This window comes from Phycomyces blakesleeanus (genome assembly GCF_001638985.1).
Source record: "Phycomyces blakesleeanus NRRL 1555(-) unplaced genomic scaffold PHYBLscaffold_36, whole genome shotgun sequence".
NCBI lineage: Eukaryota > Fungi > Mucoromycota > Mucoromycetes > Mucorales > Phycomycetaceae > Phycomyces > Phycomyces blakesleeanus.
The window spans coordinates 434,631-452,434 of record NW_017265166.1 but is presented as its reverse complement, the minus strand read 5'-3'; the positions used below and the strand labels follow the sequence as shown (position 1 = coordinate 452,434).

The 17,804-nt window shown below is 35.1% G+C and overlaps 5 protein-coding genes across 5 annotated transcripts; 1 reads left to right on the top strand and 4 right to left on the bottom strand.

The window, feature by feature from the left end:
• Positions 1 to 273: 273 nt before the first annotated feature.
• PHYBLDRAFT_175292 (hypothetical protein) lies at positions 274 to 1,098 on the bottom strand (the record flags this gene model as incomplete). Its single annotated transcript, XM_018437460.1, has 2 exons — positions 274 to 353; positions 873 to 1,098. 2 exons carry the CDS (start codon positions 1,096 to 1,098, stop codon positions 274 to 276), a joined length of 306 nt encoding a protein of 101 aa, XP_018284524.1.
• A 6,088-nt stretch (positions 1,099 to 7,186) lies between these two features.
• Positions 7,187 to 8,220, top strand: PHYBLDRAFT_183888 (hypothetical protein; the record flags this gene model as incomplete). The annotated part of the gene is made up of 4 exons (XM_018438852.1): positions 7,187 to 7,266; positions 7,399 to 7,474; positions 7,551 to 7,598; positions 7,666 to 8,220. 4 exons carry the CDS (start codon positions 7,187 to 7,189, stop codon positions 7,699 to 7,701), a joined length of 240 nt encoding a protein of 79 aa, XP_018284523.1. The 3' UTR covers positions 7,702 to 8,220.
• A 748-nt stretch (positions 8,221 to 8,968) lies between these two features.
• On the bottom strand, positions 8,969 to 10,282 carry PHYBLDRAFT_160622 (hypothetical protein). The gene is made up of 5 exons (XM_018434216.1): positions 10,234 to 10,282; positions 9,790 to 10,039; positions 9,580 to 9,690; positions 9,372 to 9,422; positions 8,969 to 9,203 (listed from the first exon to the last, which is right to left on the bottom strand). The coding sequence occupies exons 2-4, from the start codon at positions 9,978 to 9,980 to the stop codon at positions 9,392 to 9,394; spliced, it is 333 nt and encodes a 110-aa protein (XP_018284522.1). The 5' UTR covers positions 9,981 to 10,039; positions 10,234 to 10,282; the 3' UTR covers positions 8,969 to 9,203; positions 9,372 to 9,391.
• Positions 10,283 to 11,509: 1,227 nt separating this feature from the next.
• PHYBLDRAFT_160621 (hypothetical protein) lies at positions 11,510 to 11,740 on the bottom strand (the record flags this gene model as incomplete). Its single annotated transcript, XM_018434215.1, has 2 exons — positions 11,510 to 11,547; positions 11,615 to 11,740. Coding segments are annotated over 2 exons (164 nt in total), but the record flags the coding sequence as incomplete, so codon positions are not given.
• Positions 11,741 to 16,795: 5,055 nt separating this feature from the next.
• Positions 16,796 to 17,687, bottom strand: PHYBLDRAFT_74154 (hypothetical protein; the record flags this gene model as incomplete). Its single annotated transcript, XM_018442993.1, has 7 exons — positions 16,796 to 16,854; positions 16,903 to 16,962; positions 17,030 to 17,210; positions 17,262 to 17,316; positions 17,368 to 17,447; positions 17,491 to 17,562; positions 17,597 to 17,687. Coding segments are annotated over 7 exons (598 nt in total), but the record flags the coding sequence as incomplete, so codon positions are not given.
• Positions 17,688 to 17,804: the final 117 nt, after the last annotated feature.

Below are 17,804 nucleotides of genomic sequence, written 5' to 3'. Positions count from 1 at the left end.
ATCATACTATCTTTCTTATTTTATCACTACTGAAAAATAAAAATAAAAATAATAACCATATAATCAAACTTCAGCACTCGGAACCCATATACTCTATTCTTTTATATCTGAAGTGACATATACTACTATTCTCAGAACTGTCTTTTTACTTTCGCATGCACATGATATCTATATACTTATACCTTCAACACCTTCTTCAATGAAAATGACCCCATCCTATCACACATAATTTTTAAAAATTCTTACTTTTAGTATATCTTTAAATATCCAGTTCTAGACCAAACAGCCATTGTCTAACACAAAGTCCTGCCATAGTAATCTCTCTTTATAGATGCACAACATAATCCTCAAACCTATATTTTAAAAAAAAAAAAGAAACATATATTTCTTATACTCTGTACTCTCATTCTTCTTGTCCCTTTCACTTCAAACAAATTAACTTGGTCTCTCCCTACTCGCATATCTTATTTATTTTAATATCTTTAAATAACTAAAATAAAATATGATTTATTATTTATTATATGTTTATATAGGTTATGAATTTATTATAAGAGAGATGTGTGTGTGGGTAGTCGATGTGTGGGTAGTCGATGTGTGGGTAGTCGATGTGTGAGTAGTCGATGTGTGGGTAGTCGATGTGTGGGTAGTCGATGTGTGAGTAGTCGATGTGTGGGTAGTCGATGTGTGGGTAGTCGATGTGTGGGTAGTCGATGTGTGAGTAGTCGATGTGTGGGTAGTCGATGTGTGGGTAGTCGATGTGTGGGTAGTTGAGATAGATATATTTAAAGTGTGTGTATGCAGCCGAGGCATATTTGTGTCTGTAGTTGAGGTGTGAGAGAAAAGGGGGCGTTGTGGGTGGGGGGTGCCATAACCAGTGGTCATATGGGAGAGGAAAAGTTTATTTTCTAACAAATCGCAAAAACTATAATCATTTATAGTTTTGAGGTAATGCATTTGGTAATCCAAAGGTTTCTCTAAAGTAATAAGGTAAAGATAAAGTTTTCGCATCCGTAGTGCGGATGCGATTCTAATAACGCATCCGTAGTGCGGATGCGATTCCAATAACGCATCCGTAGTGCGGATGCGATGGTCATGCATGAAATAACAGGTTTATCGTAAAAAAAAAGCCTGGGTAACCGCCCAAGTAAGTTTGTTTGTTTTGTCTAAAAAAAGTATAGAATCATATGAAAATCAAAATAAACCAACCAAAAATAGAAAGCAAAGCACTTTGATACTTTATACACGATACTCTACAGTTAGCTAATAGCTTGAATTTTTTGGTTTATATCTTTGTTCGTGCAAATAATCAAACCTTTTGATATCTCATATTAATATATTAGTATATATAATGAATTCCAATATCTTATTTTGATCTAATTCCAAAAGGCTTTATTTTAATAATGAAAAAGGCTGGTACTATTATATTCAATAATTATATATTTCTTTGCGATTATTTAAATAGTAACTCGACTGAAATATGTCTATAGCTTGTATCATTTATTTCCCATTCAATTTTTCAAATATACTCTTATTTAAAACTATTTAAACAGCAACTTAAACAAATAGATATCTTTGGCTTGTACCATATACTTCTCAAGCAGTTTATTAAATAGTTCTGTGCAAGAATATATATATTTCGGCTGCAAAAGATTTTGATTAAAATTAAATCCGATCCGAGCTATAAGCAACAATATGAGGTTTAATACATCTTTATAACAGTTTGATCCACTGGATATTTATGGATCAATTAACACTCTACTTCCTTTAATTCGCTTTCTCTCTCATTTTCTTTTTATTTATAAGTCTAATCCAAGTTGATATATATCTATATATTATCAAGTTATTTTAAAATGAATTGTGTTCATATACTAAAAGTTACTCTAGGACTATATATATATAATCTGTTAGTATATTTCAGATGAGCTCTTACACCTACCTTTTTTCCCTCTTTAATACACACGCACACACTTGGGGATCTGTCTACCAGTCAATTGGCTGCACTGGTACAATATATACGATATTGTCTATTTCTTTTTATATCTTTTTACAAACTAAGGGTTCTAATCGACAATTCGGACAGCACGCACTTTTTTGTAAACTGGTATTACTGATCGGTGGTGCAGACACCCTTTGTGTACCCACAAGTGAAAGAATCATAGCAGGGTCCATTGACAGGGATACTGTTACCCATACGAAGGTTTAAAGACCGTATGGTACTCACTTACAATCGTTGAGAGAGGACTGTGTATTCAAAACCCTTCACTGTGCTGTAACCAAAACAAAAAAAAATCTTTTTAACGATGGCTTGAATCTTCTTTCGACATTCCGCCATCCCAGTCGAGGATCTTCATTCCTGTTGGGGATCGTCATTCATATTGTATTGCAACTCAAAGTGGACCGAAAGCGACGCAATACGAAAAGGAAGCGCACTCTTTTGAAAAATAAAATAAAAAATGAAATACTCTTTATTTTATATTTTTGACGACTGTTCACTGTATATGCGACTCTAACAAAAAATAAGCCCTTGGTCAAGCCTTCGTGTCCCTATAAACTTCGCACTGCTCTCAAAGTCGGCAGTCATCGCCACTCTATTGTTTTCTTTTTTTCAACCCTGTACTAACAACAACTTCGCACTGCGTTCAAAGGCGACAGTCATCGCCACTCTATTGTTTTCTTTTTTCAACCCTGTACTAACAACAACTTCGCACTGCTCTCAAAGGCGACAGTCATCGCCACTCTATTGTTTTCTTTTTTCAACCCTGTACTAACAACAACTTCGCACTGCTCTCAAAGGCGACAGTCATCGCCACTCTATTGTTTTCTTTTTTCAACCCTGTACTAACAACAACTTCGCACTGCTCTCAAAGGCGACAGTCATCGCCACTCTATTGTTTTCTTTTTTCAACCCTGTACTAACAACAACTTCGCACTGCTCTCAAAGGCGACAGTCATCGCCACTCTATTGTTTTCTTTTTTCAACCCTGTACCAACAACAACTTCGCACCACTTTCAAAGTCGACAATACCAATCATACTATCTTTCTTATTTTATCACTACTGAAAAATAAAAATAAAAATAATAACCATATAATCAAACTTCAGCACTCGGAACCCATATACTCTATTCTTTTATATCTGAAGTGACATATACTACTATTCTCAGAACTGTCTTTTTACTTTCGCATGCACATGATATCTATATACTTATACCTTCAACACCTTCTTCAATGAAAATGACCCCATCCTATCACACATAATTTTTAAAAATTCTTACTTTTAGTATATCTTTAAATATCCAGTTCTAGACCAAACAGCCATTGTCTAACACAAAGTCCTGCCATAGTAATCTCTCTTTATAGATGCACAACATAATCCTCAAACCTATATTTTAAAAAAAAAAAAGAAACATATATTGGGCTTATTTTAATATTTTAATTTTTCAACTAAATTAGCTACTAATATAATATATATTTTAAAAGTATGGTGACATCAAAGACATATCATGAAAACCATTAGACAGAGCAATAGAGTAACCATGTCATATTTTGCAAGCACCAACATTTGTGTCGGAGATATACATTTTTATTTTTGTTTAACCTTACTTATATTTAGGTTAAGTGGTTAGCGCTGTTACTACTTCAAGCCAGGTCCGGCGTTCAATTCTCAATAGAGTATATGTTTGGGTTTTTTTTTAGTTTTATATATCATGATAGAATCTTTTAATTTTTTTTAAAAAAAAATTGGTAAAGATTATATATTTTAGTAAGATTATATCTTTGAATGATTAATTATTCCATGCATTATGTGAGAACAATTAATAGATTAGTATTATCTTTATAGTTCTGACAAATGTTTTATTTTTATACTAATCATACAAAATGATTAATGTATTAAATAAAGAAGCTATAATAGTTGTTGCTTTATTCAAGCATATTATTTTCAGTCGCGACTCTCAATAAAATAAAGTAAGATAAAAATTTTCAAAATCTGACTTTTATATTAATCAAGGTAAAGCAAGTGATAGAAACTAAAAAAAGCAATAGATTTGATTGCTTCATAGTTTAAATACCAAGTTAACAGTAAAAAAAATCATTTAATATTTCCACTTTTATATTTTTTGTAATAAGCATTTATTAAAGACAATAGCATTTTTACCTCTTATTTTTTTTATTGTATATGGAAGTAGTCACATTTTTTTTTCGGAATTAGAGGTAAATGTTTGATCACTTGGTGTGGACAGACTAAAAGCTCAAAAAAAGACCAAAATTAATTAAAACTCTTGCCCAATGATATGACTTAAAATTTGTTCTTCTTTTGCACTTTTTTTGAACTTTTAGTCTGTCTACACCAATTTTTTTTATTTCGACATCATTTTGTCACATAGAAAAATATGTGAGCAAAGACATGCATTATTTTGTAGACTAATTCAATTTCTTCTCCTGTTCTAATATATATATAGTTATTATATTCTACTTGGACAGCAATATTCGATTCATTTTAATTTTCTACCAACCTGCCCACTAGAACAAATCCCGGCGGCTATCTAATCGTAGCATGCTTCAAACTCCGAAAAATTCTAAAGACCGACAATGCGCCTCTAATACCACTTTTCTGTTACTCTTCTTTATTAGCTATCGATAGAGCTAAGAAGCATGTAAATACAATCAGTAGAAGGTGAAAAAAGTAAAATTGTATGAATTTTATTTTTTGGTAAATTATTGATTTCTTGAAAAAAAAAAAAATTATAAATGCCGACTGAAAACGATTTCACTTTTATTTTTACTCTCAATGGCTCTATCTATTTATTTTACTGTTATATTTTTGAATAATATATATAGCTTGTTAAGGCGTTATACATTACAAGAATTGTATATGTACAGAGAAGTTATATTTATATAATAAGAATACGCACAGCTACTTTTATCAAGCAATAACGTGTCAATTTTTTCTTCCTTTTTGTTTCTAGAAATTCCGATGAATCTTAGAAAAGTAAATCACGGAGCTGCGATTGTGTGATGTCACAAGAGAAAAACATTTGGCTCTTCGTACGGGATTGACATCAGAGAGATCCAAACGAGATCTCAAGATCTTTTAAGCTTCTATAGATTTAAGCAAATAATTTATAGGCCGTGGATTACTAAAAAGAAGACGATAATAAAGAGATAATATTGTCTGAAATTACATATAATCGTATTTGAACATTGGTGTGATTTAGTGTACCTGAACAATCACTCAACGCCCAATATTATCAGAGACATTGCGGTTGAGACGAATAGATAAAAAAAATTGTGTAGGTGTACTGGGGACTGGTGTCTTTTAATATAATAAACTATCTGGATAAGTTAAGCGGTTTGAAGGAATGAAATAAACCCTCTGTGAATACAAGAAGAGTAAGGTAAACTAACAAAGCTAGGCAATACATTATCAGTGTAGAAGAAAAATGAAAATCTTGAGTAGGATTGGGTCATGGGACCAAGATACACAGTAATACCAATAAAATGTAGATTTACTACAAATATTTTCAGGTTTATCCAGAGAGAGAGTGTATGGGTGCATAATAGCTGATATATCTGATATTAAATATGTGCACGGATCACTCTTGACAGGATCTATTGTTGAAGGATATGAACGGAACCGTTTTTAGCATGTAACTTGGGTGTAGTACCAATGCCGATTTGAGAAATGTTTGGTTCCGGCTATTGAGGTAAATAGCTTGCCAGATTCCACAGGTTAAATCAATAGTGAGTCATTCATATTTCACATTGGTGTTGTTTAACCGTCCGCGGTCATGTTTTATATACGTAAAAAAATCATATATTTGATACAGGGGAGGATCAAAGGGGCTGAACTGGATGCTGAGCACTGGGACTAGGTAAGTTGCTCTGTGTGCTTAAGACTTGCTCAAACATGTTTTATGGGCAATTATTCTGCATCAACGGTTTAGTAATATTATTAAAACAAAGCAAAATAAAATACAATACAATGGTAATATATGTAATATAAGATATCAAATTCAGCAATACCTGTTTATGTTATAGAGTAAATTGGTTTGTATGTGTGTGCAGGATGATATTCCCAGAAGCGTTGTATTTGTTATTCATGATTAATATTACTATTTAATCTACACTTTGAGGTTTGCGTTCTTGTTGATATTGAAACGTAGGGAGTGGTGGGTTCGGTTTCGACTGTCATGCTAATAGTAACAATAATTGTTACGTAGACAAACCCCCTAACACCTCCTCTTTCTTCATTTGGGATTTATCACAATCCCTCTTTTAGCGTCTTGTATTGACACATAGGGTACTTGTAAGAGGTATTGTAACTCATTACAATACTACTGCGAGGAGGGCCATTCAAGTTAGACAGTCTTTACACCCGGGTTACTATCTAGCACAGGTTTTATATTCTTAATGGAGGTGTGGTAACGATGGACAGTAAACTACTTCAAGAGGATACGTTCTCGAGACAATAGATGTACACTCCAATAGTTAGGATGAGTCAAATAATATTTATTTGACTAGGCGTATGGGGATGAGAATCAGTTGTCAGCATAATAAAATGGGAAAAGTGTTTTTAATGTGGTAAAAAGAGATACTTCATTCATCTTCATTAAACTTCATATATGGCCTCCTCTGCTTCTTCCTCTCGCTCCTCTCATCTACACTTCGTTCTCCTTTCTTCTTCAAATTCATTCTCCGAGGAGAGGTGGCCACCAACAACCACACACACGTTCACAGTATCCATATCCATTCTTCCCTTTTTTTGATACATCACCTCTTTTGATTAGGGCACCTTTTCTACAACGATCCCGTCAGTATTTCTTCCTTGTTTTTGTTCAACCTATACTTAAACCTATAGAGTGATATATTATATTATAGTGTAGAATAGTATAACGTATTGAAATAAAAGTAATAATGAAATATTTACTTTTTAGAGAGGACTGTCTATCAAAAATCACCTTCACTGAGCCACAACAGAATAAAAAAAAATTCTTTTTAACGATGCATTGAAATTTTTTTTTACCTACCTCATCCCTTTCGGGAATCCTCAGTCAAACCCCCATGCCTAAATTGACTACAAATCTACTGGAATCGACACCAACTTCACAACGCTACCAAAACAGACACCAGAAACCTTAACATATTTATTTTCTTTTTCTTTTTTTGACACGTACCAACAACATCACAATGCTATCAAGATTGACACCGCCAACTACCACATTCAAATCTTTTTTTGGGCATACCAACACCAACACAAAGATATCAAAGTTTGCACAGAGAATGAAACCATTCATAATATTTTTTTTGTAATATGTATTGGAGGTAATGTATTTAAAGGCGAAAAAGCTAGAGAATAGCCAAAGCTGATTTAGCTTCGAATATTGTAATGTCTAATGTAGATGGAACTGCTATATGATTAAGGACAAATTCAATATCAAGAATAAGTTGGAAGTGGCCGCTCGATATGGATATCCAGTGTGTGGCATTGGATACGCTGATTGAGCGTATGTATGATCTATTAGGTTAAATAAATGGCGAATAAGGTGTCTAGTTCAGGGAATATTCCCTGGGTGGCGACGAGGATGACGAAGATAGCCCCGTGAGTAGCCATATACGTATGCATAGCTGACCTTCAACTGTTAATACGCTATTGATTTAGATACTAGCGCTTCAAAAGTGATGGTGGTAGCTATAATGATTGAATATTAGAGATTGAGTGGGGTCAGTTTCGTGGCTCATATTAGCATGAGGAGGATACTGAGAGGATATATCCAGAGGTCTGCGATATACAATACAGTGGATAATCTAGTGGCTGAATTAAACATACCCGAAACTAACAAATAAGCTAAAGTATGCCGAGTTGCTAATGTTGTTAATTGGGATAGATGATGAGCAGTAATAACGTTATGCTAGTGTTATGCGATTCCTTGCAGCCACAGGATAAGTAGCAAATGTAAGTACGGTAAGGCCAAGCTGTAGTTAAAAGAGGCAGTAATTAAATGTTCAGAGGGTCTTGTTCACTTCTATCCTATGAGGAAACGTGGAGCTCTGATACTTGTCTTGACTGTGAGTACTAGACGAAAGCAAATTACGTTATTTAAATTTTCAAATAGCACTGTATACGTTTAGTCTATAATGGAGGCAAAAACTTGATCCTTTAAATCGATTGGAAATACACTACTGAAATGAAAACATTAATAAAAGAAATAATTTAAAAAATACTTGTATATCTTTAAACAATGATGGGGAGCACAAATTTGTTACTTGATCCTTGATATCAAATACATAAAATAGATATAGGTGTTGGTGAATTTTTCAAAAGCCTTTTATATCTTTAACCAGCTTAAATTATTTGGCTTCAACTACACATATACTTCTTATATAAAGCAAGTAGTACTGAGTGGTCAAAAATTGTTGTATACCTAGAATCCATACCTAAAACTAAAGTTTTAATGTTTAGCATTAAATATGACTGTAAGGTCCTATAGAAACAGCATAAAGTAGTTATTGAAACAAATACATATGCAGGTATATGATACTCGAGCCCGAAATCTTGATCGTTGGGCTTGTCTGTTTAAAATAATACACAAAAATAATTTGTAGTAATATATCCAAAGAAACTGGTATACCTGTAACCCTTGATAGAGATTGAGTTTTTTAGCGTTGGATTTTGCTGTCGAAATAGTAAAAAAAGACAAATAAAAAAAAGACAAATATAGCTGTGGCCCACAATAGAGAGTAGAATACTGATACCTGGTATCGGCTGTAAAAAAAATTAGTAAATACAATTTTCAGTGAGAAAATTTTAAAAACCCCTCCTATGTCTTTAATCCTTAATAAAGAATAGAACCATGATAATTGACCTAAACTACGAAGAGAAAAAAAAATAAGCAAATACAAGCATCATTCAAAGAAAAATGGGCAACTAAACAATGTATACCTGTAACATATGAATAAGAGTTAGACAATGATCTTTGACACCAACTGTGAAATTATAAGTATTTATAACCATCAGTGAATAGATTCACAAAGAGACTTGTATACCTACGGCCCATGATGTAGAGCAGAGCCATAAATTTTGGACTTGGCGATTAAAAGACTAGACAAATAAAAGCGACAAGTATTAACTGCTTAAAGAGTCATGTATACATATAGCCCAAAATGGGCAGCGGAATATTGATCGTTCGCCCTGGTGGTAAATAGACTAAAAAAAGAAAGCCAACAATAAGTATATGTTCAAAAAGAAATATATACCTGTGATCATGAATAAATACTCAAAACTTGATCGTTGGCTTAAAATATATATAAAAAAAAAGCTAGACAAAATAATAGTTGATAGCTAAATACTAAACGAGACATGTGTATCTTATACCCTGGATGCATGGTGAAACCTTAATCGTTGGTTTTGACTATGTCAAGATAACTAAAAACAACAACCAGTAAGTAGATGCTCAATATATATATATATATATACTGGAGAACTTGGACGGGCAACAGAGGCTTTATAGTTTGGCTTTGACTGTGTAAACACTAGAATAATCTAATTGATAGTAAGAAAATATTTAAAGAGCTTTGTATACCTGAGGATTTTTATGGAGAGTGAAACCTTGATAGCTGGTTTTTGCCGTAAAAAGTATGGGAATATACAGCTTAAAGTAACTAAAGGCTCAAAGAGACTTGTATGTCTATGACTGTAGGAAAATGTCGGAATATTAATCGTTGGTCTTTACTATGAAAACACTAGAAAAATACACCTAATAGTAAGTAAATTCTCGGAAATATATATATACCTATGGTTGGAGATGTAGGTCAAAACCGTGACTGTTGACATGAGCTGTGAAGATTCTGGACATATAAAACAGGCTGTAAGTAAATGGTGTAATAAAGATGTATGCCTGTAGCCCTGGATGGAAATCGGACGCCTAATCGTTGGTATGAACTGTGAAATTACTAGAAAAATTAAAACTGATAGTAAGAACATATTCCAATAAAAAAACCTTGTATGTCTATAAGCCTTGATGGAGACTAGAGCCGTGAGGGCTAGCATAGAATGTAAAAAAGAAAAAGAAAAAAAAAAGATTAAATAGATAGAATCAGTAGTAAAGTAATATTTAAATACACTTATATATCTAAGACGTTGAATTAATAGCAGGATCTTGATCGTTGACCAGGACTCTAAAAACGCTTGATAAATGTCATTGGCTGTAAAAAAGTAATCTAAGAATCTTATATACCTTTACCCAATAATGTTGAGTGGAAACTTGATAATGACCAAAGACTTGATCAATGGACTTGAATGTGCAAACGCCAGAGAAATTCAGTCGATATTAAAAAAAATCAAAGATACATGGATATCTTCAACCCTTCCCGGAAAGCTGAAGCTTGATCGTTGGACTCGGATTTAAAATACTAATCAAATGTAATCGATAATAAATAAATGTTCAAAATAAACGGTGATACCTGTGGCTCATGGTTGAGAGTAGGAAATTTATCCCTTGACCTATATATTAAAAGCAATAGGCAATAGCAGCCGGCAGTCCTAAAAGGGCAATTATACTTGAATGTCTGTGAACCTGGGTGGAGACTAAACTCTTGAACCTTGGTGTGGACTATGGTATGACTAGATAAATATGATGGATGACAGAAAGATATTCAAAGGAGGGTGTACGCCTGTTACCTCGACGAATAGCAGAAACTTGATCATCAGCGTTGACTGTAAAATTATTAGACAATTTCAATAAGCAATGATTAACTATTAAAAAAAAAGCATATATACCTTTTACCCTAGATGAGCAGCGGAATCTCAATTAGTAGCCTTGACTATGAAAAGACTAGACAAATATAGCAGACACCAAGCAAATGCTCAAAGAGGTATATATACCAGTAACCCTGCATGAACTATGGAATCTTGGGTGTTGGCCTCAATTGTGAAAAGACTACCGAACTAAAGCTGGTAATAGGTAAATACCCAAAGATACTGGTATACCTAACATCCAAGAAGGAGAGTGGCATCTTGATTGTTGGCCTTTTCTGTGAGTAGACTAAAGAAACACAATTGGCAGTAAGTAAATACTAAAAAGTGGCAGTATATCAGTGATTTTTGACGGGGATTTGAACCTTGACTGTTGAATTGAACTGTAAAAAGACTGCTTCAAACAGCTATCAATATGTTAATGGGTAAAGAAAGCCACTTGTATCCCTGTAAATCTATGCGGAAATCGGGCTCTTGATCTTTGGTCTCGACTGTATAAAGTCTGAATAAAGCAACTAGTAGTAAGTAAATGCTTAAAAAGGCATGTATACCTTAACCCTATTTTTTGAAGTGCAACCTTGATTCTCGGCATGGACTGTCAAAGATTAAAAAGATTCAACCAGTGAAGAATAAATGCTAAAATGTGCGTGTGTACCTAGAACCTTGAATGGATAGAAAGAACATGATCATTTCGCCTTGACTATGTAAACGCTAGGAAAATCTAATTTTTAGTAAATTGCTTAAAGATTCTTGTATACCTGCGATCTTTGATGTAGAGCTGAGCATTGAACGCTTGCTACGGAGAAGAAAGGGTTAGAACAAAACAACTGATAGTACCTAAAAAGTCAAAGAGACTTTTATACCTGTGAGCCCAAAAGAATATCAAAGCTTTGATCGTTGGCTTCGGCTGTAAAAACATTATGCAAATATATAGTAAGTAGATTTTTTGGCAGATTTGTATACCTGTCCCCCCCGGATAAACAACTCATATTAATTGTGGGCCTTTCCTGTAAAAAGACTAGAAAATATAATAGCTAGTAAGTAAAGGTTCACATAGTCATGTATACCTTTAATCCTTAATGGAGATTAAAAACCCGATTGCTGGCTTAAACTATAAAAAAGCTAGACAGAATAATAAGTGATACGTGAGTACTAAATGAGACCTGTATACCTCGGGCACTAGGTAGATAGTAAAACTTTGGTAATTCAGTTTGACTAAATAAAAATTACTCGAAACAACAAGCAGTAAGTAAACGATCAGGTATGTACATATACTTGTTACCCTAGAGGACAGTAAACCTGGATCGATTGGCCTTGGCTGTGTAAAATTAAAAAATAATAATTAATTAATTAATAAATAGTAAAATAATACTTAAAAATATTTTTTAAACCTATGGCCTTAGATGGAGAGTAGATGCTTATTATTTAGCATAGACATTAATGAAATTAGAAAAATCAAACAAGCGTTATGCAAAGGCTAAAAGAGAATTGTATACCTGTAACCGTGGATGAAGAAGAAATCCTTGTTCTTCGACCTGGGCGGTGAAAACACTAGACAAAAAAAAACAAGCGATAAGTAGAAACCCAAAGAAAAGTGTATACCTGTCATACTGGATGGAGATCGAATCCTTGATGGTTGCCCTTGACAGTAAAAACAATAGACGGATAAAAAAAGCCAATAATCAACGGCCCAACGAAAAATATATATCTGCAAGTCTGGATGAATATCAAGTCCTAGTTCTTCGGCCTAAACCGTATAGGCACTAGACATATAAAACTAAAAGTTAGTAAAGACGCAAACATATTTGTATACCTGTCACTCTGGATAGGGCTCGGATTCGGAATCATTGGCATAGACAGTAAAGGCACTTGACAAAAAAAAAGACACATTAAATAAAAGCACTTGTCAGATTTGTATACCTGTAAAACTTGATGGAAACCGGATCCTTGAGTGTTGAATTTGACTGTAAAGTCACGAGAAAAAATACAGTTTGCAGCAAGTCAAAAATCAAAGAGATGTGTAACACTATATCCCAATATGGAGACCGGGTTCTTGCTCATTACCCTTGACTGCAAGGACACTAGAGAAACAAAAACAATTATAAGTAACGGCCCAATAACATTTTTATATCTGTAATTCTCGGTGGATACCAGATGATTGGTCGTTGGCCTTGACTTTAAGGGCAGTAGAAAATTAAAACCGACAGTAAGTAAAATCCCAAAGAGAAGTGTATACCTGTAACACTGGACGGATATAGGATCCATGATGGCTGGCTTGGACTGTGAAGCCAGTAGAGAAATAAAGCCAACAGTAACTAAAGGCCGAACTAGATGTATATACCTGTCGCACTGGAAGGAAAACAAATTTTTCATTGTGTAGCTGGATCGTAAACACACTAGGCCAATACGAAAGAAAGCATGTAAAGACAGAGAGAAAAGTGTGTACCCGTAACCTTGATTTGAAATCAGATCTTTGATATTTGAACTTTAAGGAAAAAAAAACACTAGAAATATATAAATGACAGTAAGTAAAAGCTCAAGAAAACTTGTTTACCTGTAGCCCAAATTTGAGTTTTGATCCTTGCTGTTTGGCCTGGAGAGTAAAAACAATAGTCATATATACTTCTAGGCTAGTAATGGCCAAGAACGACTTGTATACCTTCCATAATGGATGTATATTTGATCATCGTTCTTTGCCATCAAAAGAAAGTATAAATAAAGAGTACAGTTTGTTTTAAGTAAAGGTTTAAAGGAAACTTGGTTAGCTATAACAATTCATGAAAATAGGATCCCGATAATTGCCGTGGATGAGTAGACACTAGAAATATATAAAATCCAATGAGTAATTGCTCATCGAGTTTTTGTATACCTATAGCCACGGACTGAATCCGGATCCGTGAAGCATGATCTTGGTGGATTCAACACTAGAAATAAATAAAGCCGAGTGTGATTGCTCATCGATTTTTGTTATATCTATAACCATATAACAGGAGATCAGCACCTTGAAGCTCGACCTGGATGGCCGGAGACTAGAACTAGATTAAAAAAATGAGTATATGCCCATAATGCTTTTTATACCTATACCCATGGCGGGGAGATCGGAATCTTGATGCTTGACCTGGATAGCTGGAGACTGGAGATATATTAAATCTAGTGAGTATATGCCCATAATGTTTTTTTATACCTATAACCATGGCGGGGAGATCGGAATCTTGATGCTTGATTTGGATAGCTGGAGACTGGAGATATATTAAATCTAGTGAGTATATGCCCATAATGTTTTTTTATCCTATAACTATGGCGGGGAGATCAGAACCTTGATGCTTGGTCTGGAAGACTGAACACAAGAAGTATATTACAGCTAGTGAGTATATGCCCATAATGTTGTTTTATACTTATGACCATGGACGGGCGATCTGAACCTTGAGGCTTGACATGGATGGCTGAATACTAGAAATATATTAAATCTGGTGAGTATATGGGAATAACGTTTTTTTTACACTTATAACCATCGGCTGGCGATCGAAGCCTTGATGCTTGACCTGGATGACTGCATACTAGAAATATATTAAAGCTAGTGAGTATATGCCCATAATGTTGTTTTATACCGATAAACATAGAGGGGTGATCAGGTCCTTGACGCTTGATCTGAATGGCTGGAGGCTAGAAATAAATATCAAAACTAGTGAGTAAATGACAATAACGATTTGTGATACCTATAACCATGGACGGGTGATCGGGTCCTTGATGCTTGCCACGGATGGCTAAAGACCAGAAATAAATATAAAAACTAGTGAGTATAGGCCCATAATGTTTTTTCATACCTATAACCATTGACGGGCGATCGGAACCATGATGCTTGACCTGGATAGCTGAAAACTAGAAATATATTAAATCTAGTGAATATATGCCCATACCATTTTGTTATACCTATCACCATGCACGGGCGATCAGAATCTTGATGCTTGACCTGGATGGCTGGAGACTAGAACTAGATTAAAAAAATGAGTATATGCACATAATGCTTTTTGTACTTATAACCATGGGCGGGCGATAGGGTCCTTGATGCTTGACCTGGATAACTGAACACTAGAAAAATATTAAGGCTAGTGAGTATAGGCCCATAATGTTTTTATACCTATAATCTTTGACGGGCGATCGGAACCTTGATGCTTGACCTGGATGGCTGAACACTAGAAATATATTAAAGCTAGTGAATATATGCCCATAACATTTTGTTATACCTACCACCATGGACGGGCGAGTAGAACCTTGATGCTTGACCTGGATGGCTGGAGACTAGAACTAGATTAAAACTAGTGAGTATACGCCCATAATGTTGTTTTATACCTTTAACCATGGATTGGCGATCAGAACCTAGATGCTTGACCTGGATGACTGAACACTAGACATATATTAACGCTAGTGAGTATATGTCCCTAATGATTTTTTACATCTATAACCATGGCAGGGAGATGGGAACCTGGACGCTTGACATGATTGGCGGAACACTAGAAATATATTTAAAATAGTGAGTATATTGCCATAACGTTTTGTTATACCTATAACCATGGACGGGAGATCAGAATCCTGTTGATTGACCTGGATGATTGAACACTAAAAACATATTAAAACCAGTGAGTATATTTCCATAATGTTTTGTTATACCTAGAACCATGGCTGGAAGATCGGAACCTTGACGCCTGACATCGATGGCTGAACACTATAAATATATTATAACTAGTGAGTATATTCCCACAACGTTTTGTTATACCTACACCCATGGCCGGGCGATCGGGTCCTTGACACTTGACCTGGATGGCTGAACACTAGTACTAGATAGAAGCTAGTGAGTAAATGCGCATAACGTTCTGTTATACCTATAACCATAGCTGGTAGATCGGAACCTTGATGCTTGTCCTGGATGGCTGGAGACTTGAACTATAATAAAGCTAGTGAGTAAATGCGCATAATGTATTGTTATACCTATAACCATAGCTGGGAGATCGAAACCGTGATGCTTGTCCTGAATAACTGGAGACTAGAGATAGATAAAAGCTAGTGTGTATATGTCCCTAATGGTTTTTTTTACCTATAACCATTGACGGTCGATCGGGTCCTTGCCGCTTCACATTGATGACTGGAGACTAGAAATAGATAAAAGCTAGTAAGTATTTGCCCATAATGTTTTTATACCTATAACCATGGACGGGGGATCGGGTTCTTGATGCTTGACACGGATGGCTGGAGACTTAAATAAATATAAAAACTAATGAGTATACGCTCATAATGTTTTTATACCTATAACCATGGACGGGCGATCGGGTCCTTGACGCTTGACACAGATGGCTGGAGTTCACAAATAAATATAAAAACTAGTCAATATATGCCCATAATGTTTTTTATACCTTTAACCATGGGCGGGCAATCGGAACCTTGACACTTGACCTAGATGGCTGAACACTAGTAATAGATAAAAGCATACGAGTAAATGCGCATAACGTTTTGTTATACCTGTAAACATGGTTGGGAGATCGGAACCTGGACGCTTGACATGGATAGCTAAACACTAGAAATATATTAAAACTAGTTATTATATTCCCATAACGTTTTGTTATACCTATAACCATGGACGGGAGATCAGAATCCTGTTGATTGACCTGGATGACTGAACACTAAAAACATAATAAAACCATTGAGTATATTTCCCTATTGTTTTGATATACCTAGAACCATGGCTGGAAGATCGGAACCTTGACGCCTAACATCGATGGCTAAACATTATAAATATATTAAAACTAGTGAGTATATTCCCACAACGATTTGTTATACCTATACCCATTGCCGGGAAATGGGGTCCTTGACACTTGACCTGGATTGCTGACACTAGTAATAGATAAAAGCTAGTGAGTAAATGCGCATATGGTTTTGTTATACCTATGACCATAGCTGGGAGATCGGAACATTGATGCTTTTCCTGGATGGATTGTATACTACAAATATACAAAAACAAGTGAGTAACTGCTCATCGAGTTTTGATATACCTGAAAACCGTGGACCTTGACCTGGACCTTGAAGCTTGACCTGGATGGAATGGATACAACTAATATACAAAAACAAATGAGTAACTGCTCATAGAGTTTTGATATACCTGAAACCGTGGACCTTGATCTGAAAACCGTTGACCTTGACCTGAGCCTTGAAGCTTGACCTGGATGGAATGGATACTAGAAATATACAAAAACAATTGAGTAACTGCTCATCGAGTTTTGATATACCTGAAACCGTGGACCTTGACTTGAACCTTGAAGCTTGACCTGGATGGAATGGATACTAGAAATATACAAAAACAAGTGAGTAACTGCTCATCGAGTTTTGATATACCTGAAACCGTGGACCTCGACCTGAACCCGCTGACCTTGACCTGAACCTTGAAGCTTACCCTGGATGGAATAGATACTACAAATATACAAAAACAAGTGAGTAATTGCTCATCGAGTTTTGATATACCTGAAACCGTGGACTTTGACGTGGGCTTTGAAGCTTGACCTGGATGGAACAGATACTAGAAATATACAAAAACAAGTGAGTACCTGCTCATCGAGTTTTGATATACCTGAAACCGTGGACCTCGACCTGAATCCGTTGACCTTGACTTGAACCTTGATGCTTGACCTGGATGGCCGGAGACTAGAACTAGAGTAAAATAATGAGTATATGCCCATAATGCTTTTTATACCTATACCCATGGCGGGGAGATCGGAATCTTGATGCTTGACCTGGATAGCTGGAGACTGGAGATATATTAAATCTAGTGAGTATTTGCCCATAATGTTTTTTTATACCTATACCCATGGCGGGGAGATCGGAATCTTGATGCTTGACCTGGATAGCTGGAGACTGGAGATATATTAAATCTAGTGAGTATATGCCCATAATGTTTTTTTATACCTATAACCATGGCGGGGAGACCAGAACCTTGATGCTTGACCTGGACGACTGAACACAAGAAGTATATTACAGCTAGTGAGTATATGCCCATAATGTTGTTTT

Coding starts and splice junctions, on each gene's coding strand:
- PHYBLDRAFT_160622 (XM_018434216.1), bottom strand. CDS start 9,980: ATGTTCTTACTATCAGTTTTAATTTTTCTAGTAATTTCACAGTTCATA. Junction 9,691..9,789: donor ACCTACATCTCCAACCATAG/GTATATATATAT, acceptor ATTTTCCTACAG/TCATAGACATACAAGTCTCT. Junction 9,423..9,579: donor CTCTCCATAAAAATCCTCAG/GTATACAAAGCT, acceptor TGTTGTTTTTAG/TTATCTTGACATAGTCAAAA.